Here is a 26393-nt window from a genome sequence, read left to right as displayed (position 1 = left end):
TTTACCGTGTTTACAGGATGAGTCCATATGAACGCCCCCCCCCTCATGTCTTATTCACGACCTCGTAATTGGAAAGTTTCTGAAAGCTCCGAGTTAACGAATTGTGACGTGTTTGTTGACGTTGTCACAAATGGCGGATGCCATTGAAGTTAATTTTTTCGGTACATGATAAGTGAATATATTGTAATTTTAGTCGTGTATTGTAATTCTTCGTAATTTTATAATATGTCTGAGGAAAATGTTGATATTCTTAACTGCCTAATCCTTTCATCTGTCATTAAGCCTTTGCATTTACTGCATTATGTTACCCACTTGCTAGCTTGCTAAATTGTTAGCCTCTGTGGCTTCTAGATGCCGACAGTAACATTAATATTGCCGTTGCTTAGCAGCGGTGTTCTCACCACTTAACCATTTGAACGCCAAGCATATCCTGCACATGACTTCCCATGTTGTAAACACAAGCTCACAAGTTTTATTTTGAAGGCACCATTTGTGTCATCACATTTTCCCCAACTGTTCAGACAAAACAACACACAAACATATTTTATGTGAAAGAACCAAACATGAAAATAGTGTATTAAGTAGTACCACATCGCCGAGAGTAACAAGCTGATTGAAATATGTGTTTTGTCAAATCTCCATAACAGTCACAGAACGAGCTGAAAACTATGGCAACTTCAACATTAATTCAAGATGTAAAAAAAAAACAAGGCCTGATAGGGGCTAAAATATCCTAAATTGGTGACTGACTACATAATAAATACGCCACTATATCAATCATGACTTGTAATTCACTAGAAAACTCTAGAAGAGCCTTTAAGCAAGCTCAGGCATTTCCACTTTTGGCTCTTCAGGCTTAGCAGGTCAGTGTTACTTCATTTACTGCCTCGTGCTTCAGGCCAAGAAGTCTACTGCTGCCTGAATAAATATCACCCTGAGTCACTGAGTGAGACCTCCCTACTGAGGTGAAAGTGTCGGCCAGTGTCACTACAGTGAACTGGGTCACCAGTATCCTAATGTGGCTCCAGAGATCTGACCAGTGGAACCACAGGCGACAGGGCCACTGGCACCCTGCCCCGCTGCTGAGTCAGGATAAGCCCACAGCGCTCAGCCCCCAAGCAGAATGCAGCAGTGCGAGTCCTGAAGCCAGATCGCTGAGAATGCAGTACGCCAATATCCCCGAGCCCTGATTATTCACATCACAGCCCTCACACACATGCTGCATTAACAAAACACAATGCACATGCTACATTAATATATTAAGACTGGTTAGTGGCCTGCAGTGCAGTTTAGATCAACTTTATGCCTTGGGTACTAGGTACTATTACTCGATAGTATGTGACAAATGACTTATGGCCAGCTTCAACACAATAAAAAGCTCGCTGATGACTGCTGCGTCGTCAACCATCTGAAAAAAATGTCCTGCCAACAATTTTCACCACCAGCTGGGCGTCTAAATAAAGCCAGTCTGACTTAAACAATGAATCCCCTCTAATGTCAACTTAATTATGCTTTTAATTACAGCCACTAAAAATTATTTTCAGCACAGATTAATGTGAGAGTTATTTTCTTCATGAATTGATAATCCTTGGTCTATAAAATGTCAGTAAATAGCAAAAGTCTTAAGTCTTCAAATTGCTTGTTTTGTCTGTCCAAAAGCCCAAGATCCAAAGATATTCAGTTTACCATCAAAGAAGACTCAAAGAACTAGCAAAGTAGGAACCAGTGGATTTTTGTAATCTCTTTCTTTAACAATTGCTTAAATAATTAACCGATAATTAGGGCTGACAATCGATTAAAATATTTAATTGCAATTAATCGCATTATTGTCCATAGTTAATCGCCACTAATCTCACATTTTATATCTGTTCAAAATGTACCTTAAAGGGAGATTTGTCAAGTATTTAATACTATTATCAACATGGGAGTGGACAAATATGCTTGCTTTAAGCAAATGTATGTATATATTTGTTATTGGAAATCAATTAACAACACAAAACAATGACACCAAATATTGTCCAGAAACCCTCACAGGTACTGCATTTAGCATAATAAATATGCTCAAATCATAACATGGCAAACTCAAGCCCAACAGGCAACAACAGCTGTCAGTGTGTCAGTGTGCTGACTTGACTATGACTTGCCCCAAACTGCATGTGATTATCATAAAGTGGGCATGTTTGTAAAGGGGAGATTCGTGGGTACCCATAGAACTATTTTCATTCACATATCTTGAGGTCAGAGGTCAAGGGACCCTTTTGAAAATGGCCATGCCAGTTTTTCCTCGCCAAAATGGTTGGTACTAACTGATACCTTATGTTTTCTAGGTTCATATGATGCCAGTATCATCACTCTAGCTTTAAAACTGAGCCCTGTACAATCTAAAAATTGCAAGCTGTGTTAATGAGTTACAGAAATTTGTGGCATTCAAACAAAGCTGCATTAACTCTTTATGTTGTTGTTCGGTTACTGATTATCAAAATAGTTACCAATTAATTTTCTGTCGAATGATTAATCGATTCAGCTGTAAAATGCAGTGTGCCCTGAAAATAACTATCCAAAGCAATCATTAACTAAAATATTGAGCTCTACTGCTCCGTAGGATCCAAGTTACATTTCACTTACATGTTGTTCCAACCACAGCCTTGTCCTTCCCTTCCATCAGGTCCCAGAGGTGCACAGATGCTTCTTCATACTGGTCAACCAACCTGTAAGTGTAGAGATAAGTTGCACGGATCCCCTCGTTAAAAACGAAAAAAAAAGTCTTTTGCATCTCGACTTCTCCCAGATATCAATGCCTCAGACCTACCTGATGTTTTGGTCACGGTCTGGCCCCACTAGCTTGTAGAACTCATCAAAAGCTGCGAGGTCTACGTCTGTCAGCAGCGGCGAGCCGCCGACTCCCTGCTTCAGGTCCTGCCGCACGGTGTCCTCTCCCAGCCGGTCCAGGAGGAACTGCAGCTCCAGAGTCGTCTTCAGCCTCCTCTGCTCAGCCTCCTCCCGCTGCAGCTGCTCCCGCCGTGCAGACTTCTTCACCACCTTCTGGATCTAATAATGATATGCAATAGCCACATAAAGTCAAGTTACTACAAGTCACGGTGGACACCACTCTGAGGGAATTATTTTCACAAAAAACAGTCATTCTTACATCTTGTCCCAGTGTGATGAACGTCTTCTGCAACTCTCGGCCAAATTCTAAGTTATTCGTGATTTCCTGGAATTTGGTGAGGGCCTCCTAAAAAAAGCAAAGGACAAAGAGACATGTTACACATTGCTGGGGTGTAACATCTTCATAAGAATTACAGGATTATTTGTGCTCATGTATAAAATGATGAAGGCTTCAGTGCACCCACCAGTTGGTCCTGATTGAGACTCTCCCCTTTATCCTTCTTGACTTGATAGTCATCCAGTTTACTCTGTAACAGAACATCCAAAATGCAGTTCAAATTGTTAACACATATTAAAAATAGATAAATTCTTCTTGTCAGTGGTTTAGTTTTTTAGGGTACTTCAGCTATGGATTGCTTCTAAGTGGTCATGCCTCATACTGTACACAAGAGAGACATTATAGTTATGTTGTTATCACGAAGGATCTGGAACAAATGGATCTCCACAGTACTCACTTTTTTTTTCTCCATGTTGCGGACCTTCTTGTCGAGGACACACAGCACTTGCTTCATAACTTCAGACTGTCCACCGAGTGCAAAATTGCCCATTGACCCTGGAGCGGATCCCACATCTGGGCTGGCAGACTGCACTGTCCTATTTGCATTCATCGCTGAGGGCATCTAGAAATTAAAGAGTGAAAGTTAAACTTCTGGAGGAGTAAAAGAGATGCCTCCATCAATATAGAAATTATAGAAATTAATAAACAAAAGATTAATTGGAAATTAATATCATCAGCATGAGTTGACTAATGAGTTGTCAAAACTATGGTTGAACAGACCATTAAGTCAATAAATGCTGCATAATGACTATTGAGTGTAACATCATGGGATTAGGGCTGCAGCTAACGATTATTTACATTAGCGAATATTCTGCCGATTATTTTCTCAGTTAAATTAATCATTTGGTCTGAAAACCATCAGGTAACGTAGAAATGCTCTGATCGAATACTCCACATATCCACATCAGTATCAGTGCAGATACAGTTTCTTTGTCAATGTCATTATTGGCAGGCCCACAACTCAGTTATGTGTACTTAAAAACATTCCAATAAATTCCATGCAGCAAAGTATACAGATTTTAAATTTGGGGAAAGGAAAGCAAAAGGTATTTGGATTAGCTATTGCTATCAGCAGTTACTAGTTGAGGTACCGTGACCGGTATCAGGAGAGATAAGGTTGGATCAGTGCATTCCTAGAAAAATCTATGTATTCAAATTGCTTGTTTTATAACTGACAAATAGTCCAAATCCTGAAGCTTATCAGTTTACTTATTTCAAAATAGAAACTAGAAACCTTTTTGAGAAGCTGGAACCTGCAATTTTTTGGCCTTTTGCTTAAACAATAACTCAAATGATTGTTATTGTTTATAAAAAATTGTCGCTGGTTGATTTTTCTGTCTAATGACTAATCGATTAATCAGTCAGCTCTACATGAGATAAAGTCAGATTACATGATACAGTGGGCCTAGATAAATAGATTGCCAGATAGACAGATGTCACAGGGATCAAATATAACAGAGAGATTACATGAAGTAAAACATGTAATATATGGAATAATCTGTAGAGGTGGGACGTAATAGCACAAGCAAAACAGCTATGTACTACAGGTGTGGCATAATCGATGTAATCTAACTGTTAGCTAGGTGTAAACGATGTATAATCATCAATTGTAGCTTTATAACAAAATACACAACTCTGACTACATCCCTGAGCCTCAACACCCCAATTCATCAGAGCAACTGGCCAACTCTAATGCTAACCCTGCATTTCTCCTTATCAACATATTTCCAATCAGATTACATGATACAGTGGGCCTAGATAAATAGATTGCACAGATAGACAGATGTCACAGGGATCAAATATAACAGAGAGATTACAAACAAAAGTAAAACATGTAACATATATGGAATAATCAGTAGAGGTGGGATATAATGCAAAACAGCTATGTACTACAGGTGGTGCATTATCGATGTAACCTAACTGTTAGCTAGGTGTAAACCATGTATAGACATCAATTGTAGCATAACAAAATGAAGTGCACCAGTCTGACTATATCCCTGAACCTCAATTCATCAGAGCAACTTTAATCCCAACTGTGTGTAAACTGGAGCGGTCGTTACAAAAGTAAAACATGTTAATATATGGAATAATCTGTTGAGGTGGGATGTTTTGCACAAGCAAAACAGCCATGTACTACAGGTGGTGCATTATGGATGTATAGCAAGGTGTAAACGACATATAAACATCAATTGTAGCATAACAAAATAAGTGCACCACTCTGACTACATCCCTGAGCCTCAAAAACCCCAATTCATCCGAGCAACTTTAGTCTGAACTGTGTGTAAACTGGATATCTAAATATCTCTACTATAACTGTAGCTACAAAGCTGTATCTTCGGCTACCAGCTCCATGGTTCAGTATCCCCCCCAACAGTGCGGTCAGCTCGCCGGTGTTATGATGGTGTCTAATGATTAATCGATTAATCAGTCAGCTCTACATGAGATAACGTCAGATAACATGATACAGTGGGCCTAGATAAACAGATGTCACAGGGATTATCAAATATAACAGAGAGATTACCTGTGTATTGACAAAAGTAAAACAGGTAATATATGGAATAATCTCTAGAGGTGGGATGGAATAGCACAAGCAAAACAGCTATGTACTACAGGTGCTGCATGATCCATGTAATCTAACTGTTAGCAAGGTGTAAACCATGTATAAACATCAATTGTAGCATAACAAAATAAGTGCACCAGTCTGACTATAACCCTGAGCCTCAAAAACCCCAAATCATCAGAGCAACTGGCCAATTTTAGTCCAAACTCTATAACAAAATATAGATAGATTGCACAGATAGACAGATGTCACACACAGGGATCAAATATAACAGAGAGATTACCTGTGTATTGACAAAAGTAAAACATCTAATATATGGAATAATAGGTAGAGGTGCAAAACAGCTATGTACTACAGGTGGTGCATTATTGATGTAATCTAACTGTTAGCAAGGTGTAAACGATGTATAAACACCAAATGTAACATAACAAAAATAAGTGCACCAGTCTGACTATAACCATGAGCCTCAAAACCCCAATTCATCAGAGCAACTTTAGTCTGAACTGTGTGTAAACTGGGGAGGTCGTTTTTGAACATCCTTATCAAAATATCTCCACTATAACTGTATCTACAAAACTGTATCTTCTAAAACATGCAATAACATATGGAATAATCTGTAGAGGTGGCATGTAATGCAAAATGTACTACAGGTGGTGCATTATGGATGTAATCTCACTGTTAGCTAGGTGTAAACCATGCATAAACATCAATTGTAGCATAACAAAAACAAGTGCACCAGTCTGACTACATCTCTAAGCCTCAAAACCCCAAATAATCAGAGCAACTTTAGTCTGAACTGTGTGTAAACTGGAGGTCGTTTTTTCTCCATATCAACATATTTCCACTATAACTGCAGCTACATGCATGATACAGAGGGAGTAGATAAATAGATTGCAGATAGACAGATGTCACAAATATTACAGAGATTACAAAAGATTACAAAAGTAAAATATATGGAATAATCTGCAGAGGTGGGATGTAATAGCACAAGCAGAACAGCTATGTACTACAGGTGGTGCATTATCTATGTAATATAACTGTTAGCAAGGTGTAAACCATGTATAAACATCAATTGTAGCATAACAAAAACAAGTGCACCAGTCTGACTACATCTCTAAGCCTCAAAACCCCAAATCATCAGAGCAACTTTAGTCCCAACTGTGTGTAAACTGGAGAGGTCGTTTTTTCTCCATATCAACATATTTCCACTATAACTGCAGCTACATGCATGATACAGAGGGCTTAGACAAATAGATTGCAGATAGACAGATGTCACAAATATTACAGAGATTACAAAAGATTACAAAACATGTAAAATATATGGACTAATCTGTAGAGGTGGGATGTAATAGCACAAGCAGAACAGCTATGTACTACAGGTGGTGCATTATGTATGTAATATAACTGGTAGCAAGGTGTAAACCATGTATAAACATCAATTGTAGCATAACAAACTACAGGGACTACATCCCTGAGCCTCAAAACCCCAAATCATCACAGCAACTGGCCAACTTTAGTGCTAACCCTGCATTTCTCCATATCTAAATATCTCCATAATAACTGCAGCTACAAAGCTGTATCTTCGGCTACCAGCTCTCTGGTTCAGTATCCCCCTACCAGTGCGGTCAGCTCGCCGGTGTTATCTCTTAAGGTTGGTTAAAACGGCCCTGTCCGCAGCAGCAGACCATTGACTGAGCTAGCATCCTAACGCGTTGCTAGCCTGGCTGCTGGTAGCTACAGCAACGCGTGCTAACCCGCAGCCCGGCCCGAGAGCCTCGTTACCCGGACAACACGACTCCGCGTTCACCCACCTTTTGATGGTGTGTATGTATCCACAGAGGGAGCTTTGATAGCGGGATGTACGAAACGGCCAAGTTGTTGTTGTTATTATTGTTGTTGTGTTGCTTTATTTCTCTCTCTTTCACTGTAGTGTGGGATCCGCCCCGCCGGCCTCACCGACAACTGAGACGGTGCGAAAGACGGAGACGCTCTTTATAAACGCGGAGCTCCGTTTTCAGCTGTTATTCATCATGCCTGAGTAAATAAACTACAAAAACAAAGCAGTTTAGAGCTTGCATATATTAATAACGATATATTGATTTATAAAATGCAAATATTAACAGTTGTTTAATATTTGTTTTACTTTGCTACAATTAAACATTATAAAGTTGATATTTGTGATCAGGCAAAATAGTCGACAGCCTCTTGTCGGAAAATCTGCACAATCATTAGCTTTTTTTAATTCTTTTTTTTAATTTTATTAAACAAATTCAAATTTACAAACAACATGGCTCATAGATTATTGCATTAGAGCAAAAGGACAAGGTGCATACAGAACAAGAACAAATAAAATATGTAAATTATACATGTAAATAATAATAAATTAAATTAAGGGTTATAGGGCTGTATACCTGTAAATCATATTCTTCTATTATACTAAGAAGTTTCAAAGCATTTTTGTTTTTCATGACTCTAAGGGCTTTTATGTAAGAAAGAAACTCAGAATGAAAAACATTAAACCTATAGGTTTCACTTTCATATACTTGGATTTGTGCAAATAAAATTTTCCAAGAATGAGAATGTTATTCACCAGAAAGTCATCTTTGTTATTGTCCATGACAAGTCCATAAACAATGTCCTTTTGAGAGAAGTTTCCCAGATGAGAAACCTTTGGGAAAAGCCAGTCATGTATATCAGAAGCCATAAAGCTCCAGAATACATACAATGAACAAATAAATGATCAGTAGTTTCAGTATCATCACAAAATACACATTTATTGGTTTCAATCATTAGCTTTGATTAGGCTCTCATCTGGGAAACTTCTTCTTTTTTTTTCGGTCATCATTCAAAATAAAACTTATAAAAGATATAATTAAAATCATAATTTTTTTTTTTTATTTCAAAATTACAGTATACATAGTAACAGCAGAAAACATCAAAAACATTTACATACAAAAGAAGCATTGCGAAAACATAAACAAAGAGCTGTGACAAACATAAAAGGAAAACAGAAATTAAACAAAACAGACATAAAATTAAAAAAAAAAACACACACACAATAAAAATAAATAAATAAGTAGATAATAATAATAAAGACCACGCGAGAGTGTGACAATAATTTCACTTAAAATCATCTGGGAAACTTCTCTCAAAAGGTCATTGTTTATGGACTTGTCGTGGACAATAACAAAGATGACTTTCTGGTGAATAACATTCTCATTCTTGGAAAATTGTATTTGCACAAATCCAAATATATGAAAGTGAAACCTATAGGTTTAATGTGTTTCTTTCTTACATAAATAAGCCCTTAAAGTCATGAAAAACAAAAAATGCATTGAAACTTCTTAGTATAATAGAAGAATATGAATTACAGGTACAGCCCTAGCCCTTAATTTAATTTATTATTATTTTCATGTATAATTTTACATATTTTATTTGTTCTTGTTCTGTATAAACCTTGCCCTTTTACTCTAATGCAATGATCTATGAGCCATGTTGTTTGTAGATTTGAATTTGTTCAATAAAAAAAAAGCTTTTATTAGGCTACTCTCTCTCTCTCTCTATCCCTGTGTGCCATATACAGTATTCTTTCTGTAGCAGCTGTCCCATCCCACTGTAAAGCATGTGCGTCTGGTTCACAGCTGCACTCACTACACATTTAGTCATGCCAATACATGACTGTACTATCTTTTGCAACATCAGTTTGAAGTTTTAAAGTCCTAAAATCATGACTCCAGCATGTAGAGAGTTGTCAAGTTATCATGTAAATGTGAGTAGAGATTCCTTTTGCATTGTCTTTTCAAGAACTTAGAGGTTAGCTCCTAAAATATGTTAAAAGCCTGATGTACAGCATTTCTAAATTTATTGTTCAACATATCAAACAAATATCAATCGGCCAGTTTTACAACCGCAAATCCATCTGCATCGCATGCATCTCTGTTGACCTGATTCCAACTCTGCTGTACACTGTTCATAAGAGAAAATTAAGTATATTTAAAGACACAATTCCAATGTTTCCCATATTTAGAATTCATAAAATAATTATATCATATAATGAGCTGCGCAAGCACTTCAGTAAATGGAAAATCTCAGATATATGGATGAACAAAACTGGTTCCAGAGATCAGGCCAATGCTGCTTTCTTTACTGCCACGTTACTCCAGTAGATGGCAGTAAAGTTCAGCAGTATCATCAACAACAAAACACTATGGTTAGAGAGAAAGTTCAGTTTATGTGCATCCTCTCTGAAATATGTAGACCTACTACCTATTTGCTATCATAATAGGACAAAATGAATTGCTTGCTTTTAACACAGCACATTATGAATACAAACAGAATAAATGCTGAAAACAAGTGAATACCTATTTGATTATCTAACTTTTCCAATATCTTTGGGACCTGTATATGTAATAATATGTTTTTCCAGTCTTTCCATCATGTTTAAAGGGCAGCAAACTGGCCAGAAGAATGTGAAACCAGCTTTCTTTTGTTTTGCCAAATACAGGAAGCAGTTAACATGGCTGCACAGCTTTTTGATTGCACTGTTCCACTGAAAGTGTTTTCTTTCGAGGATAATACTGATTATGGGAGGATCCCGAGGGTAAGTGAAGCTCCCTTTCAACGAGTGACTCATTTCCGCAGCCTGCTGTATTTCAATCAAACAACAACACTGGACACCGGCCATTTTCTGAAAGAATTCCAGGGTGTTTCCTCGTCTGACCTCTGACCTTTACACCTTGACATTGTAAAACTTACAGTTTTCTAATTTAAACTGTGGTAACAGAGAACAATAACCTTTGTAGACCTGTGACAGCTTAGGAGGAGGGCTTTGAAACAGTTGCCAATTATCACTTCACTTCAGATTAGGCAGGAAGTGGTCGGCTTTGCTATTGCTGTTCCAGAGTTCGTGCTATCAAAGCGTCAACAATACGTCCAGAGTCCCCTTATTTCAGGAAATGGGCCTGCAGGCCTGTGTCCAGATAATCCATGATGTATGGATAACCATTTTTGTCCCACGACTAATTAGGAGATCTATTTAAAAATCTCTGATGACTCAGCAAGCAGGTGGATATCCTGCGATGGCCTTGCTATTTAGTAGAGGAACTTAACTTGTAATGAATTCACATTATTTGCTGAACGATGAGAGAAATAGCTGTTTAGTTATTGTTTGCTTAGTGCTGACGCTCATTTTCCAGCTGCCCTCAAATTCCACACTGCTTTCAACTCCATAATGCTCTCAGTACCAAACAGGCAAAACAGGAAGCTGAACATGAGTGACACCACTTCCCAAAAGGTTGTCTACATTCTTAACTGTTTGCTCCCCAAATGCTACCTTCAGATAGGTATAAAAGTGAAAAAGAGATTGCCTGTGTTGCCCATGACATCACATGAACATTCAAATTGAGACTTGAAACTTGCACCTCCTCTATGCTGACATTTAGGAAGTGTAAAGACACAGATAAGGGTTTTACCGCCTAATGACAACAAGCTAGTTTTTAATGGTACGCTGCAAGCCGTGTTACTCCTATCATACTGAACCATCTGGAGTCAACCTGTCTATCTGGGGAGCCATGAGAGGGGTGCCATCATGCATGGGAGGTGGGGGAGGGGGGGTGGGGTAGGAAGTGGATGCAGTGTGCACCAACCCCCCAGGAAAGCTTCATCTCTGCATGCATGTTGCACATCCTCTGGGCTTACTCAGTCAACTCCACAGGAAGTAGTGGATGACTTGGGTGTCATATCAGCACTGACTCTCTACTCTCTTGCTTGTCGTCTGTCATAAATATGTTTTTGAGCTTTGCGATTGTGCAACATGACATTTTGGAGGGTTGAGACATCATGTTACTTATGTGTAGTTTTGATTAAGTTCTTCGAACCCTACAGATTATCAGTTGTGTTCATCTTTACAAAGGGGTTTTACTTTATTTTACATTCCTGTTGAGATGGCAAGAATTCTATGTCAGGCTGAATTTCAAAGAAAACATTATGCAAAAGACATTTCATGTAATTGTACAGAATGATGTTGATAATGATGTAGTGTGATATAGATTAAATGCAGTGTTGGAATAGTATGCCATGTCATCAGATTGTTGCTGTTAAAAAAAGTCAAGCTGCAGTTTACATCCACGTCAGTCCAAATTGTCATCACTACATTATTTTATCCTGTTAGACATTTGTGGGAAATTGTCATAATTAGCGGATACGTTCTTTTATTCCTTCTTTTGGTGATCTACCATGTGAATAGATGATAAAACCTAATATTGGGTGTAGTAGGCCCCCACTGACCCACACCTCTGGTGCTTATAATGATAACACCTATTTAATAACCTGACAACAGTATAATCAGCTGGTTTTTATCAACTGAGTTAAAGGGGGGATTTTAGGGTTCAAGTGTGTGGCCTTTATAGATACGACTAAGAAAGCCACCGTGTACCGTGCTGTTGTGTTACAAAGACAGAAGACAAATGTTTTTCATTTAGAGTTTTATCTCTGTCAAGCTGCTCTGCTTCCTGTGTAGCTGGCCCAACACGGTGCCATGCTCACCTTGCTGCTGGGCCCTCTCAGCTTGGTATCTATCCAGTGAGCCCACACAGTCCAACAACTGTCTAGCCCAAGGATGCATTCAGCCTGAATTCAGAGTTTGCCCGCGATCTTCCTCCGTTGCATCTGGCTGAGGAGCTGACTGTGGCTGCTGGAGTTGAGGTGCTTTATCTCCCTGCCCAGTCCAACTGCTGTCAGCGGCCCTCCCTCCTGCAGGCCGCCCCGAGGCTTTGGCAGCCGATAAGAGGAAGAAAAGCCTACAGCGGCTCTGGTTAGAAAAGGAAAGGCTCTGAGGACACCAACAATGTAGAAATATCACTGCATTCATTTCTCACAGAGACAACTTTCAAAAGATCTTATTTTGGGGTATTTACCAGTTTAGGCCTATCTTGTAATCCAAGAGCTAAAGAAGACAAACCCATAGAGCGGACAATACTAGAAGAATCATATATACAGGAAACTGTGAGATTTATCAACTTTGTATGTTGACATAAATCTGTATTTTATCTGATTTCATCAGTGGTGGAAAGTAACTACATTTACTCAGGAACTGTACATATGTGTGTAAGCTATACTTACTTTAAGTATTTCCTTTTACTTTCTCCCTCTATTCAACCACATCTCAGAGGGAAATATTGTACTTTTTAGTTCACTACATTTGTCTGAAAGCTGTAGTTACTATTTAGATGGCAGATTAAGATTTTGTAAAATGTTACAGCTTCAACTACACAGCCTATAATATACATAACGTAATAATTGTGCATACTGAGTACTTTTACTTTTGATATTTTAAGTATATTTAGGTGATAATACTTCTGGGTCTGGATGAAGAAATAGATTATAAACCCTTTTTTTTAATAAACAACCCTCTTAATTGTACCTATTGCATCATACTGTATGATGTGATTTGTATTGTGAGATATTTTCTCTGCATCTCATTTCACTGCATTCAAAATAACCAGCAAGATGTACTTGTAATAAGCAAACACCAGTCGTAAGAAAGTACATTTACTCAAGTACTGTACTTAAGTACAGTTTTGAGGTACTTGTATTTACTTGAGTATTTCCATTTCATGCTTTATACTTCTACATTTCAAAAGGAAATATTGAAGATTCTACTCCACTACATATATTTCACACTTATAGTTTTTTACATAAAATATGCTAATATGATATGATGCAGTACTACTACTAATCTACCCAGTAGTACACAAACTATCTAAAATGGTCTCCACATTAAAACTAAAAACTCTCTATAATAACATAGCACATTGAAAGGAGCCATTCAGCATGAGCACTTTTACTTTAAGTACATTTTGCTGATAACACTTACTTATACTTTTACTCAAGTAACATTTTTAATTCAGGACTTTTACTTGTATGGAGTACTTTTAGACTATGGTATTCCTACTTTTGTTTAAGTAAAGGAGTCATAAGTAAATCTAAATACTTATTCCACCACTGGTACTAAGTATCCAAAGTAAAAGCAGTCATTATGCAGAATCGCCTCTAGGAGAATATTAAATTATGGAGGCCTCAAGGTCAAAAGATGATATGTCTTTAATCTTTTGTGCACACAAGTTATTATCTTGTGTAACAAGATAAACAATAATAATGATGTTGGGACTTCAGGGGTTTTCCTGTTTTGTTGTGGGACAAGTTAAAACATAACCTTGTGTAAATCCCAACATATTTGCACAACTCCAACCTGTTTTGGTCTAATCAGCCACATAATTACAAAATTAGGGTCAAGTGATTAAAATAGTTCATCGCGATTAATCACACTTTTTATATCTGTTCAAAACTCTTATCAACATGGGAGTGGGCTAATATGAGTGTATATATATATATATATATATATCCCACGTTGATAAGAGTTTCACAAAAGTGGAGAGGAGGTCGTGTTGCTTTGGCTCAATCTATTTGGCGCGGAGAGGAATCTGTGTTGCTCTGGCTCGATCTATTTGGCGTGGAGAGGAGTTTGTGTTGCTCTGGCTCTATCTATTTGGCTGGAGAGGAGATTGTGTTGTTCTGGCTATATCTATTTGGCGTGGAGAGGAGGTCATGTTGCTCTGGCTCTATCTATTTGATGTGGAGAGGAGGTTGTGTTGCTCTGACTCAATCTATTTGGCGTGGAGAGGAGGTTGTGTTGCTCTGGCTCTATCTATTTGGCTGGAGAGGAGGTCGTGTTGTTCTGGCTATATCTATTTGGCGTGGAGAGGAGGTTGTGTTGTTCTGGCTCTATCTATTTGGCTGGAGAGGAGGTTGTGTTGTTCTGGCTATATCTATTTGGCGCGGAGAGGAGGCCATGTTGCTCTGGCTCGATCTATTTGATGTGGAGAGGAGGTCGTGTTGCTCTGACTCAATCTATTTGGCGTGGAGAGGAGGTTGTGTTGCTCTGGCTATATCTATTTGGCGTGGAGAGGAGGTGGTGTTGCTCTGGCTCTATCTATTTGGCGTGGAGAGGAGGTGGTGTTGCTCTGGCTCTATCTATTTGGCGTGGAGAGGAGGTTGTGATGTTCTGGCTCGATCTGTTTGGCGACGCAGGGAAGCTGCTTGATATAACATCCCCTGGATCCAACTTCTCACACATGTTCACAATATATGTATTAATTTTTGTCATATGGATTGTCTATGTTGTATTTTCATTATGCTGTTACTCTGTACACACGGCATGTATTGCATGTCTGTCCATCCTGGAAGGGGGATCCCTCCTCTGTTGCTCTTCCTGAGGTTTCTTCCATTTTTTCCCTGTTAAAAGGTATCTTTTGGTTAAGTTTTTCCTAATCCGATGAGAGGGTGTCACTGTAAAGGACAGAGGGTGTCCAATCCTGTACAGATTGTAAAGCCCCCGAGGCAAATTTGTGATTTGTGATTTTGGGCTATACAAATAAAATTGACTTGACTTGACTTACCAATGATAAAGTCATTTGTTGCAAATTATAAATCCTTTATATAAAGGATCAAATCTCTATTAGAAAGTGGTAGCCTATTCAAAAAAAAATCTCTATACATTTCCTACATTGTTTTCATATAAGGGAAGTAATGAGACACACTGTAATTACAGGAGAAAAACACACACACAAGGCCAGCATAGCTACTAATTATATCATCATGCCTCTCTTTTATCTTTTGTCCCATCAGCACTTTGGTGAAGCAGCTCGAGCACATAATGACCTCGTTAGTCTCAGTCACGACCTGACTGACTGACTGAGCTCTGAGCAGCAGGCTGTTCCGTGTTTAGCTGTCGCTTTAAGACCGATTTCCCCCCATTGTCAAACAGTCGTGAGCAGGAAGAGGGAAACGAAAGCACAGAGAGAGAGAGAGAGAGAGAGACACCGTATTTAAACACGATGCTGCTGCTGCTGCTGACCAAGGCTTCACACAGAGGAGGAAGAGGAGCAGGTCTGTCTGCAGCCAGACGCACAGACACGGACAGACAGTGACCTTTTGATGGTGGATTGATGGTGTTTTAATTTGCAGATCGGACAGTCGCTGCAGGATGAGACTTGAGAGACATGCACTTGTCACCGCGGGTTATTACTGCCTCAGGAAATGATGACATGATGTCCTCCATCATCGTTTAGCTGCTTAGAGCACAAATCGTCTTGTCTTGCGGCCATTTCCACAACTGCTTTTCAATTAAACACACAAAACAGACTAAACCTGTGTGTTGGAGGCTAAAGGAGCAGGTGCTTCAGTCTGCTTCACAGGTAGCCGCTCAAACCACATCTAAACCCGGCTGGACAGCATCACATCTCAGACATGTCATCCACTATAGAGAGGAAGACCATGGAGGCAAATGAGTAAGTATAAACTGGCCTATTTCTGATATATATATATAGAAAAAGACCTTCAAGGATGCTTCATCATTGTGGCAGCCAAACTATCTCACATGCTTGAATCAATAAAGTTACTAACTATCTACACTGTTAAGAATTTCCCAGTAAAATAACAGTAAAGAACTGGCAGCAGGGTTGCCTTTATGTTACTGTAAAATTAACATTATTATACTGTCGCTGAAATTTACAGCTTTGTACTGTTAATGAAAAATACTGTTTTTAAAAAAATAATAATTTCACAGTATTTTACAGTTAATTTACTGTTTAAAGATACATTATAAAGCTGTTTTTCCACCTTTCTTTTACATTATCTTACTGATTTGTTTTAATGCACTATTTAGGTTGTATTTTTTTTACATACATTTTAATAAACATTATTTTTTGCCTAGATGAATAGACTTAGCAGGTTACAGACATAGGAATAGTCACACTAAATACATTTAAAGGCACTTGTTAGGAAAAAGGCTATAATAAAGTTGTTGACACTTTTCCCAAAATGTCTGTCTCTAGCTGGCTACAATCACAGAATGCAAACCAGAACAACTTGTGAGTGAAGAACAATAAAGCTAACTCACTGATTTTACAATCATGTACAATGTACAAGCCTCACATGTGCAGATCAGGTCCCAGAATTAAAAAAAAATACTGCATGAAACTGTTACTGATGATACTTTAGACAGTTGATCAGCAGTAAAGTGCTGTTTTTTAAGAATGCATTATAGTTCAGTTAAAAAACGGCCTATGAGCGTAATTTAACATGTTTTCTTTTGTATTAACAGTAAAGCATTGTTTTTAGCAATAACAGGTTAATACTGTTGAAATGCTGCTGTAAATTAACAGCAATTGTTTACAGTGTATCTATCTATCTATCTATCTATCTATCTATCTTTCTATCTATCTATCTGTCTATAAGTGCAGATGGCTGATGGCATGAGGTCAGGAGTCTCCTGCTGATAGGCAAGACAAATGATCACCTTCATGTCCAAGAGCAGATGGTTAAAATGTGTGTAAAGAGGAGTAAAAATAGCTCTTTGGAAGAAAAAAGTTCAGTGTTTCCCAGAACAAGTGTCCTAAATGTAGGATAAGATGTTTAACTCTGCAGGCCGATTGTACCAAAAATATTTCAGTTTATTTTCTTATCTGTATTGTGTTAGGTATAAAGGCCTAATATACTGTATATGAGAGAGGTATTTCTCCCTCAGCTGCCTGCAAACTGTGCATCCAAACATTATTCAAACTAACTTTATTTTAAATTCTAGTGTAGGGTTAGGGTTGGTTGTCAACTATTAAATTAATCACCAACTATTTTGATTACTTAACCTGTTTGAGTATTTTTTTTTTTTTAAGAAAAAAAGTCTAAATTCTCTGATTCCAGCTTCTTAAATGTGAATATTTTCTGGTTTCTTTACTCCTCTGTGACAGTAAACTGAATATCTTTGAGTTGTGGACAAAACAAGAACATTTGAGGACATCATCTTCGGCTTTGGGAAACACTGATCGACAATTTTCACCATTGTCTTTTACCATTTTATAGACCAAATAACTAATCGATTAATCGAGAAAATAATCAACAGATTAATCAACAGTGAAAATACTTTAGTTGCAGCTCTATTCTATTCTAGTGGAATAATTTAAAACCAAACTTGTCAGGCTTTGATATGATGCACAAAACTGACATGTAGAATATTTACATTTGTAAAATGGTGTATATACTTTGAATATTTCACTAACTATATAGATTCAATGAAGATTTGGAACAAGCCGATACAGAACATATATGAATAATATGATTTTAACAACCTTAAAGCTTCCCTTTGGTAAAGAAAATGGGAAAATGTAATGTTATGGGATTAATAAAGTAGCATTTGTTTTGTTGCTACAGGATGGTATTTAAAAATACATTATCCAATGGCTCCCTCAGGTGGACAGCATCAAACTGCAATTGTACATGTAACTCAGGATGGACAGATTAGAATCAGTGGACCAATAAATGGCAATACAAGATCATTTGATCTTTTAGGTCTGGGCTTTAAGCTCTATTATTTTGAAAATCTCAAAATATGAACAAATTAACAAACACTTGTCAATGATATTCTATTGTAGATAACAGGGTGGTTAAATGAGTAATTGAGAAAACAATAATTTGTAGTATCCCTAGAATGTTTGATTTTCTAACCAGTTTTCTCTCTGGTCTAGGGAGCCGGTGGATGAGGTCCTCCAGATGCCTCCGTCTCTGTTGACGTGCGGTGGGTGTCAGCAGAGCATCGGTGACAGATTCTTCCTGAAGGCCATCGAGCAGTACTGGCACGAGGACTGCCTGAGCTGCGACTTGTGTGGCTGTCGACTCGGGGAGGTGGGACGCCGGCTCTACTTCAAGCTCGGAAGAAAGCTATGTCGGAGAGACTACCTCAGGTTGGTCCGACGGTGTAATGTTGTACTATTATGATTTAATCAAGCAGGTTGTTAGTTAGCAAGACCAACAAGTATGGACCATTTCACAGTTGTAAGCATAAACATTCCAAATGTGTCCCAGTTTATTTCCTATTACAGTATAATAGTTTAATATACAGTATATGTGAATGACATAAGCTGACAGGAAGTAAACATGGACCCAAGCTGTTGCCTAGCAATGCAATTCCGTTGAAACGGTCTATATGTGTATGTAGGGGTGTAGGAAAATATCGATACACACGAGCATCGCGATATTATGTGTTGGGATACTGTATAGATTCTCCAAAAACACTGTATTCATTTTTAAATAACCTCTTAAAAATCTGACGGCCCGCCGTCGGACCCGGCCATTATTTGATCATTCGACGGTTGTAACGGGCGTTTTAAAGCTAGAGTGAAGATATTGGCATCATATGAAACTAGAAAACCTAACGAATCCAGCGGTAGGCCTACCAACCATGTCATACTACCTTGTCATGACGAACGCTAAATAACGCTCCAAATTTACGCTCAATTTTGGTGAGGAAAAACTGTCATGGCCATTTTCAAAGGGGTCCCTTGACCTCTGACCTCAAGATATATGAATGAAAATGGGTTCTATGGGTACCCACGAGTCTCCCCTTTACAGACATGCCCACTTTATGATAATCACATACAGTTATGGGCAAACACCATGCAGTATTTTGCATACAGTATAAATGTGTTATTTTTGCTTATTCTAAAATGGTGTATTTCTGGTGTGACAGTTTTCCTAAAATTAGATTTGAAAAAAAACGCAATATATTGAATCGTTTCCCCTGTATCATGATACGTATTGCATCGCAAGATTCTTGCCAATATATCCGCCTCCGTCCACAGACCTCCATTGTTGTCACAGACTATTAAAAACATATTAATGAGCCACATTGCTGCACTGGGTGACATGTTGTTTCTTCATTACGGTAAACATGGGCCCCTTCAGTTTATTTTGAGTCAATCCCACATACACTGTTCTGGTGCTCTAAATACTCACGACGAGTACACCAAATGTGTTGCGCAGCTGAAAATAGTCTATATAGAGAGAGAATATAAATAAACTATATATTCATGACGTGATTTATATAATTTCTTCAATTGAAATGAGGTTGGGGATGAGTGTCACAGACTGGTTAGAGAAGTCAGACATTATTAAGAGACGGACTAATACTTTGTTTTGATCTTTTCAAGGGGTTTGTTGACAATAACAGAAATATAGAATATTGCCACTCAAAATCTCACACACATTTTTTTGACAAACCTCACTTTAGCACATGTTGAATTGTAGGTTGTTTAATGGGTTGATTATTATTATAATAATTAAATAATTTTAATTAATATAGTGCCTACTTTATTTAGTCCTAAATAAATTAACTTTATTTAGTATTAATTAAATAAAGTTAGTACTAAATAACTAACTTTATTTAGTCCTAAATAAAGTAACTTTATTTAGGATTAACTAAATAAAGTTAGTACTAAATAACTAACTTTATTTAGTCCTAAATAAAGTAACTTTACTTTTTAGGACTAACTAAATATAGTTAGTCCTAAATAACTAACTTTATTTAGTCCTAAATAAAGTTGTGTTTAATCAAGTGACTACAAACTAGAACACAGAAATCTTGAGGCCAGGTGCTAATCCAGTATAGGTATATGGTCAGGGGAAAAGATCCACGGGAGTTAGTTAGTTCCTCGCTGTGGGACTAATAAAGGATTATCTTATCTTAAATTGAGACTGAAGGGATTCCTTAAAGTTTCATGTTTTCCATCTTCTTCTCAGCATTATGTTCATATCCTCTCATCCATTCAGGCTTTTCGGTCAGGACGGTCTCTGTGCTTCCTGTGAGAAGAGGATTCGAGCGTTTGAGATGACGATGCGTGTGCGGGACAAGGTTTACCATCTGGAGTGCTTCAAGTGTGCCGCCTGCCAGAAGCACTTCTGCGTGGGTGACCGCTACCTGCTCATCAACTCAGACATTGTGTGCGAGCAGGACATCTTTGAGTGGACCAAACTCAACAATAACAACATGGTTTAGCAGAAGGAGTGTCACCCTGGCTTTTCCCACTGGCATGAATGAACCATTGATAAACAGACTTTTTGCAGGCTTCATCATGCATCTGACAGAATCATTTAAACACAAAAGGAAAGGCTACATCTCTGCATTGCTTCCTGCTAGAGACTAATGAAGACTGCACCAGCAATAACAGAAAGCTTCTCATCTAAGGCTTCATCCTTGAATGCAAAAAAAATGCTTAAATACTGGAAATACTTATCATGCAATAATAGTTGTTTGTTATACACACTGGAATTTTAGACCTTTAACAATGAACAAAAAGTTTCTTATAGTCAAACACTGTTTCATCGCCTCAGTCTGGTCTGAACTGTTCAATGAGAATTTCAGTAAGGTTTTATTTTATGGATCGTAATTTCCTGAGAATTTCCTGAGAAGAACTGTGTAATTTGGTGCTAATTATAGGGAAAATACCTATAAAGGAGCTGCTCCTTGTAAAATCCAAGTAAATTCACAAGTAGTTCATTATTAGCAGCTATATGGTGAATTATATGCTTGCCTGTGGACAAATTTCACATTTGCATGTTCTGCTTGCCGGCTGCACTGACTGTTTCCATTTTATACATAAATAGTTTTGTATTTCTCTCCAAGAAACTTCCCTGGGAAATTAGTGAGAATTTATTAGGAAATTACAAACCTGTAAAATGAAGCGTTACCAGATTTTCTTGTTATAAATGAAAAGTCCTGATCAGAATGATTGTACTGCATTGCCAGGTTGAACTGGTGGCGCCCTCTAGTGATCAAGGGATCCCATGCAATACTAATTCTACTGACTTTAGAGCTGTTTCCAGTGTGTTTTTTTTGTAACTGTTACACCTCTATGAACACGCACCCACGACTTTTTGGATATTTACTATTAAATAAATTTCAATTTAGAGAAACATAAACAACATAATCTTTGGCGTGAGTGTCTGTCTCCCTGGTAGTTACAGATAAACCTGAAATCCATGCAATCCAAGCATTCAGAGTAGGGCTGTCCTCAACCAAAGAAATTCTAAGTGGACTAACGATTTTGTCAACTAATCGATTAGTTGATTTAATCGACCGCTCTGTAAAACTGAGTTTCTCCACAAAGAATCACACAGAAGCACCACTTTAAATCTTGTGTTTACCAGAGATGTGCTCATAAGTTTCTTAAAAATAAGTCATTCAGCATGAAAAAAGCATAAAAAATGAATAATCGACTGAGGAAATCTTTGCCGACTAAAACCAAAACGACCGATTACTCAACTAATGGACTAAGAGGGGACAGCCCTAATTCAAAGGATTAATTTTACAAGCTGTGCATACAGAGAAGGTTTTACTACTCAGTCAGTATGTAACTAAAACAACACGGATTTTTGAGCGTGTTGTTGAGGGACAGTAATTCCCCATAACGCAGTGCAAGAAAAGAAATGGAGGAGCTTCTCACAAAAAATGTATCAAATTTTGAATGTTTAATTGGCGGATGTGTTGAAAAGTCGCAGTTTAATTGCCTTACATATTGTATAATTTCCTGTCCGTATACAGTAAAGAAGGGCTGCAACTAACGATTATTTTTATTGTTGATTAATCTGTTGATTATTTTCTTTATTAATCGATTAGATGTTTGGTTTATAAAATGTTGATCAGCGTCGACGTCCTCAAATGTCTTGTTTTGTCCACAACTCAAATATATTCAGTTTACTGTCATAGAGGAGTAAAAAAACGAGAAAATATTCACATTTAAGAAGCTGGAATCAGGACATTTAGATTTTTCTTAAAAAATTACTTAAACCGATTAATCGATTATCAAAATAGTTGGCGATTAATTTAATAGTTGACAACTAATTGATTAATTGTTGCAGCTCTACAGTAAAGTAAGTTGATTTCTTGTACGGTAACTGCAAAACAACAACATCTTATAAATATTTCTCCATACAATTAGTGTATATGAAATTGGGACACAGCTATGGCCTTTAAGAGTAAGTAGATAAATATTGTGGGTGTGTTTTTAACAGAATAACAGTACATCCTTCTGGTAAAGTAGTGCTCTACCCAGTTTTAGCCACAAGAGGTCACTAAAAGATGTGTATATTCCAACCATCCATGAATCAACCAGTTATCAGGGTTGTTTTGGCCAGGGCAAGAAGAGCTGCTAAATATTACACTGTTAATTATTGTAAATCTATTATGGGATGCAGCTTTTTTTATCATAATAAACTCTCCTGGCAGGGCAAAAAGGGAGACGAGAGAGAAACAGAAGAAATTGACGTTAATGAAGTCATGATGTTTTGGGTTGTAACTTTAACTGTCTGTCTTCAAAGCCGGTGTCCCTCTGCTCTTCTTCTTCATGTCTGCCAGCCGTCAACTGACTCTGAACTGGCCACGAGGCGTGCTTCTCCAGTGCCATCCCACAACCTCCTGCCATCCCCAGTTATCTTTACAGGCATAACATCAATAATTGAATCCATGAATTGCTCTTGCGTGTGAGGTTGGGAACGAAGGCGCCTGACCACACCGTATTAGCGGGTGGGAGAAGCAGCCTTAACTGACATAAAAAAAGTGGATGAAATATGTGATCGGGAAACAATTTGCAACAAAGGAAAGAGAAATAGAGGAGAGGAGGTTAAAAGGAGAGCACAGAAGCTCCAGGATGGGGTCTTTAGCATGGCCTGACAGTAGTTAATTCATAGACAAGGGAGGAACCGATGGAGTTAAAAACCCACCCAGGCTGACATGACGCGTTTGCTGAAAGAGAAGCTTATGGGGAAACTAACGAGTTTTCCCACAATAGAGATGGGAATATACTGTATAGGCACACCGAGGGATACTGGGCCTTTGCTCGTTTGGAGGTCTGCAGATTGAACGATCGTCAGTGTGGTATTAAGCAATGCTTGAGGAATGGCTGCAAAGAAAAAACTACTACACGGTGGTCTCACCAACAAATCAGCTCCATATTGAACGCTAGGCTAAAGATATGTGTGGATAAATAACATAGTAACTACATAAATGAATAGTATTGGCACCAGCTCAGTAGTCTAAAAACATCTACAATACTGGGACTGTTAACCCTTGTGCTTTGTTGACATTGGCTTTACTAAAAGTAATAATAAGGATATTTGCAAAACCCGCCAATTTTTTTTCTTTCAGATATTTTCTTTTCTTCTGACTGCATTAAAACCCAATATGTAGAAAAGTGTCAAAATACAAAAATGACCATAAAGCATTGCTATCACATCAAATAAGGAAATATCTCCTGTTTTGCATGCTATTTAGGCAAATCATGAACAACTTGAGAACAAATTTGCAACGGGATCACACTAGCCGCAACGCCAAATCGGGCCAGGGGCGTAAAGTGGGGGGGCCAATAGCCCCTTCCCCACTTCCTACCCCCTTACTTCCGCGACCTCGCTCGAACCACACCCATCTTTGAGCTTTGCCTTTATTTTGATCACAACTACACCCCTGTAAAGTCTTGTGACTGCATCTTGCACGTTTGTAAAGCTATCGCTGTGACAAAATTCGTCCACAGACAGACGGACAGAAATATAAACAACTGGCAAAGTATTCAAAACCGCCTCGCCTCGCTACAGTAGGTGTCTCCATGACCACATTTTGCCATGATGACTCACAAGGTACAAAAAATACCAGCGTCGTGGCCAGTAAATAAACTCTCCTGGCAGGGCAAAAAGGGAGAAGAGAGAGAAACAGAAGAAATTGACGTCAATGAAGTCATGATGTTTTGGGCTGTAACATTAACAAACATGTGTTATCCTACATAGGGATGTTGTTTGAGGTCAATTTGAAATTTGGTACAGATAAAAGTGGTGGATGAAACCTAATGGTGATCCCCCTTGAATCCCACCATTAAAGGTACAGTGTGTAGGATTTGGCGGCATATAGTGGTTTGGTTGCAGATTGCAACCAACTGAGTACCGCTCCGCTTCCTCCTCCCTTTCCAAGACTGCAGTTTTGTGAGTGCAAAACGGTGGTAACGCTGTCCGCCGCGCTCAGAGGCCATCCTTACCATAATAACACTACTTTAGGAGCAATGGAAGTCAGACAGCGACTGTTACCGCAGTTTCACAAGCGTGTCGGAGAACTACAGTGGCCTTCAGGTAACGTAAAAACATTAAAGGCTCTCTCTAGAGCCAGTGTTTGGTTTGTCCGTTCTGGGCTTTTGTAGAAACATGGCGGAGCAACATGGCGGACTCCGTGAAGAGGACCCGCTCCCTATGTAGATATAAAGGGTTCATTCTAAGCTAAAGAAAACATGATTCTTAGTTTCAGACGATTATACACTAATGAAAACATAGTTGTGAATATTATATTCCACTTCTGCTAATAGATCTGCCAAGATGTTACACACTGGACCTTTAACTTTTCATCTAGCATCATCATCTGGGTAACTGGGTAACTTTTAATATGTCCAATACTTTGGTTTACAACAAAATACGTGCAAAACTATATATTCCCATCAGCCTCAGCTGTAGTATGAGATTACTAATAAATAGTAAATCACAGAGCTGAGACCTGTACTATGAAGCGAGTTCAACATACCCAGGGTATCTTCTCATTATCTGGCTTAACTAACCCTAACAAAGCGATGCTTTCCACTCTCTCTTGCTTCACCACTCACTTCCCACATAACCACACACTCTACGCACTGGCTCTGCTATTCATCAAAATACCTAAGCTACTCTTACAACAACTGTCTCTAGATAGGGCCATTCGTGTTTTCACGTCGGCCTCATCGCTAGATGCCACCAGATGTTACACATTGTTCCTTTAAGTATGTATTTTGAGCTGTCAAGGAAAGCCGGGAGTCCCAAACAGAACTTGAGGGTTAAAGGAGGGTGTTTTACTCTTTGTGTTCGGCTCCCTTTCTACAAAGAGTTCACTGAGTTTAATGAGACTGGAGTTGAGGGGAGGCCAGGTCTCATCTCACGACATTCACAACACACAACACACCGGTCCACAGAGACCCACAGCGTCGGCCAAGCGGCCTGCGTTCCATCGGCCAACTCTCCTCTGCTACCCTGCAGGCTGAGCTTTGCCAGAGCACTGCCCTGACTTGCACAGCAGCCTCGGCAGGACTCAATAAAGCCCTGTGCCTCTTGTGTCATCCCCACCAGCTGTACACAAGGCCGGGAGTGTAGTGCTGTGTTTGTGTGCCGAGTGAGGCCTGTTTCATCTCCAGCGCCCATGTCACAGCAGTCCCGTATGGGTAAACCTAAAAACATCCAGCTGTGGGCATGGAAACCAAGGAGACTTTCTGAGGATGAAACCGCAACAGCTCGCAGCTTGTTTTTATCAAACAGCTCACCCCACTGAAACAACCACCACACATCGACCTCACGCTGGTGCAGTCTTCAGTGTGGACAGCAGATGGCGGTTCTGGTCCAGGTAGACGTTCTTGGGGAAATGCACAAGTCTGGATGTGTGCACGTGCAAAATAAGTGACAGGCAGATTAAGGGAAAGCTGGTGTTCGTATGGACGCCAACTCTAGAAAAGATTAATTAGAACTGAACTGAAAGTGACGAGCCATATTCAAAGCACTGCAGACATGACAGTAAGAGTTCAACAACACCTACAAAGGAAGATGTGGTTGGACAATTATCTGCAGCACCACGGCGATTAATCACAACGCGGCCTGTCAATGTCAAACCCGTCTGACAAAATGAGTCAAGTGCTATTGATCATGCCCGCCTTGGGTTTCACTTGC

The 26393-nt window shown here is 38.7% G+C and overlaps 2 protein-coding genes across 9 annotated transcripts in view; one reads left to right on the top strand and one right to left on the bottom strand.

The window, feature by feature from the left end:
* Positions 1-26393, bottom strand: part of caprin1b (cell cycle associated protein 1b) — a 100812-nt gene that overhangs the window by 9440 nt on the left and 64979 nt on the right. For 5 of the 7 annotated variants that reach the window (XM_037766702.1, XM_037766705.1, XM_037766704.1 and 2 more), the window contains 5 exons: positions 3624-3788; positions 3354-3416; positions 3149-3235; positions 2810-3048; positions 2626-2708 (listed from right to left, as the gene is read on the bottom strand). In XM_037766702.1, coding sequence (XP_037622630.1) covers positions 2626-2708; positions 2810-3048; positions 3149-3235; positions 3354-3416; positions 3624-3788 — 637 coding nt within the window. Of the gene's footprint in view, positions 1-2625; positions 2709-2809; positions 3049-3148; positions 3236-3353; positions 3417-3623; positions 3789-7403; positions 7557-7597; positions 7775-26393 lie in introns of those variants that run through there. The other 2 variants (XM_037766707.1, XM_037766708.1) reach the window with 2 other exon arrangements.
* On the top strand, positions 15378-21590 carry lmo2 (LIM domain only 2 (rhombotin-like 1)). Of its 2 annotated transcripts, none has more exons than XM_037766712.1 (3): positions 15378-16132; positions 18365-18580; positions 20445-21590. In XM_037766712.1, the coding sequence occupies exons 1-3, from the start codon at positions 16092-16094 to the stop codon at positions 20668-20670; spliced, it is 483 nt and encodes a 160-aa protein (XP_037622640.1). In that variant the 5' UTR covers positions 15378-16091; the 3' UTR covers positions 20671-21590. The 2 variants fall into 2 exon arrangements, with proteins under 2 accessions (XP_037622640.1, XP_037622641.1); XM_037766713.1 differs by lacking the exon at positions 15378-16132 and adding an exon at positions 17775-17985.

This window comes from Sebastes umbrosus, chromosome 4 (assembly GCF_015220745.1).
Source record: "Sebastes umbrosus isolate fSebUmb1 chromosome 4, fSebUmb1.pri, whole genome shotgun sequence".
NCBI classification, from domain to species: Eukaryota; Metazoa; Chordata; class Actinopteri; order Perciformes; family Sebastidae; genus Sebastes; species Sebastes umbrosus.
This window is presented reverse-complemented; position numbering and strand designations above follow the sequence as displayed.

Excerpts from the sequence above, each read along its gene's own strand:
- lmo2 (XM_037766712.1), top strand. The coding sequence starts at position 16,092 with ATGTCATCCACTATAGAGAGGAAGACCATGGAGGCAAATGA. Across the intron at positions 16,133-18,364 it reads AAGACCATGGAGGCAAATGA|GGAGCCGGTGGATGAGGTCC; the intron begins GTAAGTATAAAC and ends TCTCTGGTCTAG. Across the intron at positions 18,581-20,444 it reads TGTCGGAGAGACTACCTCAG|GCTTTTCGGTCAGGACGGTC; the intron begins GTTGGTCCGACG and ends TCATCCATTCAG.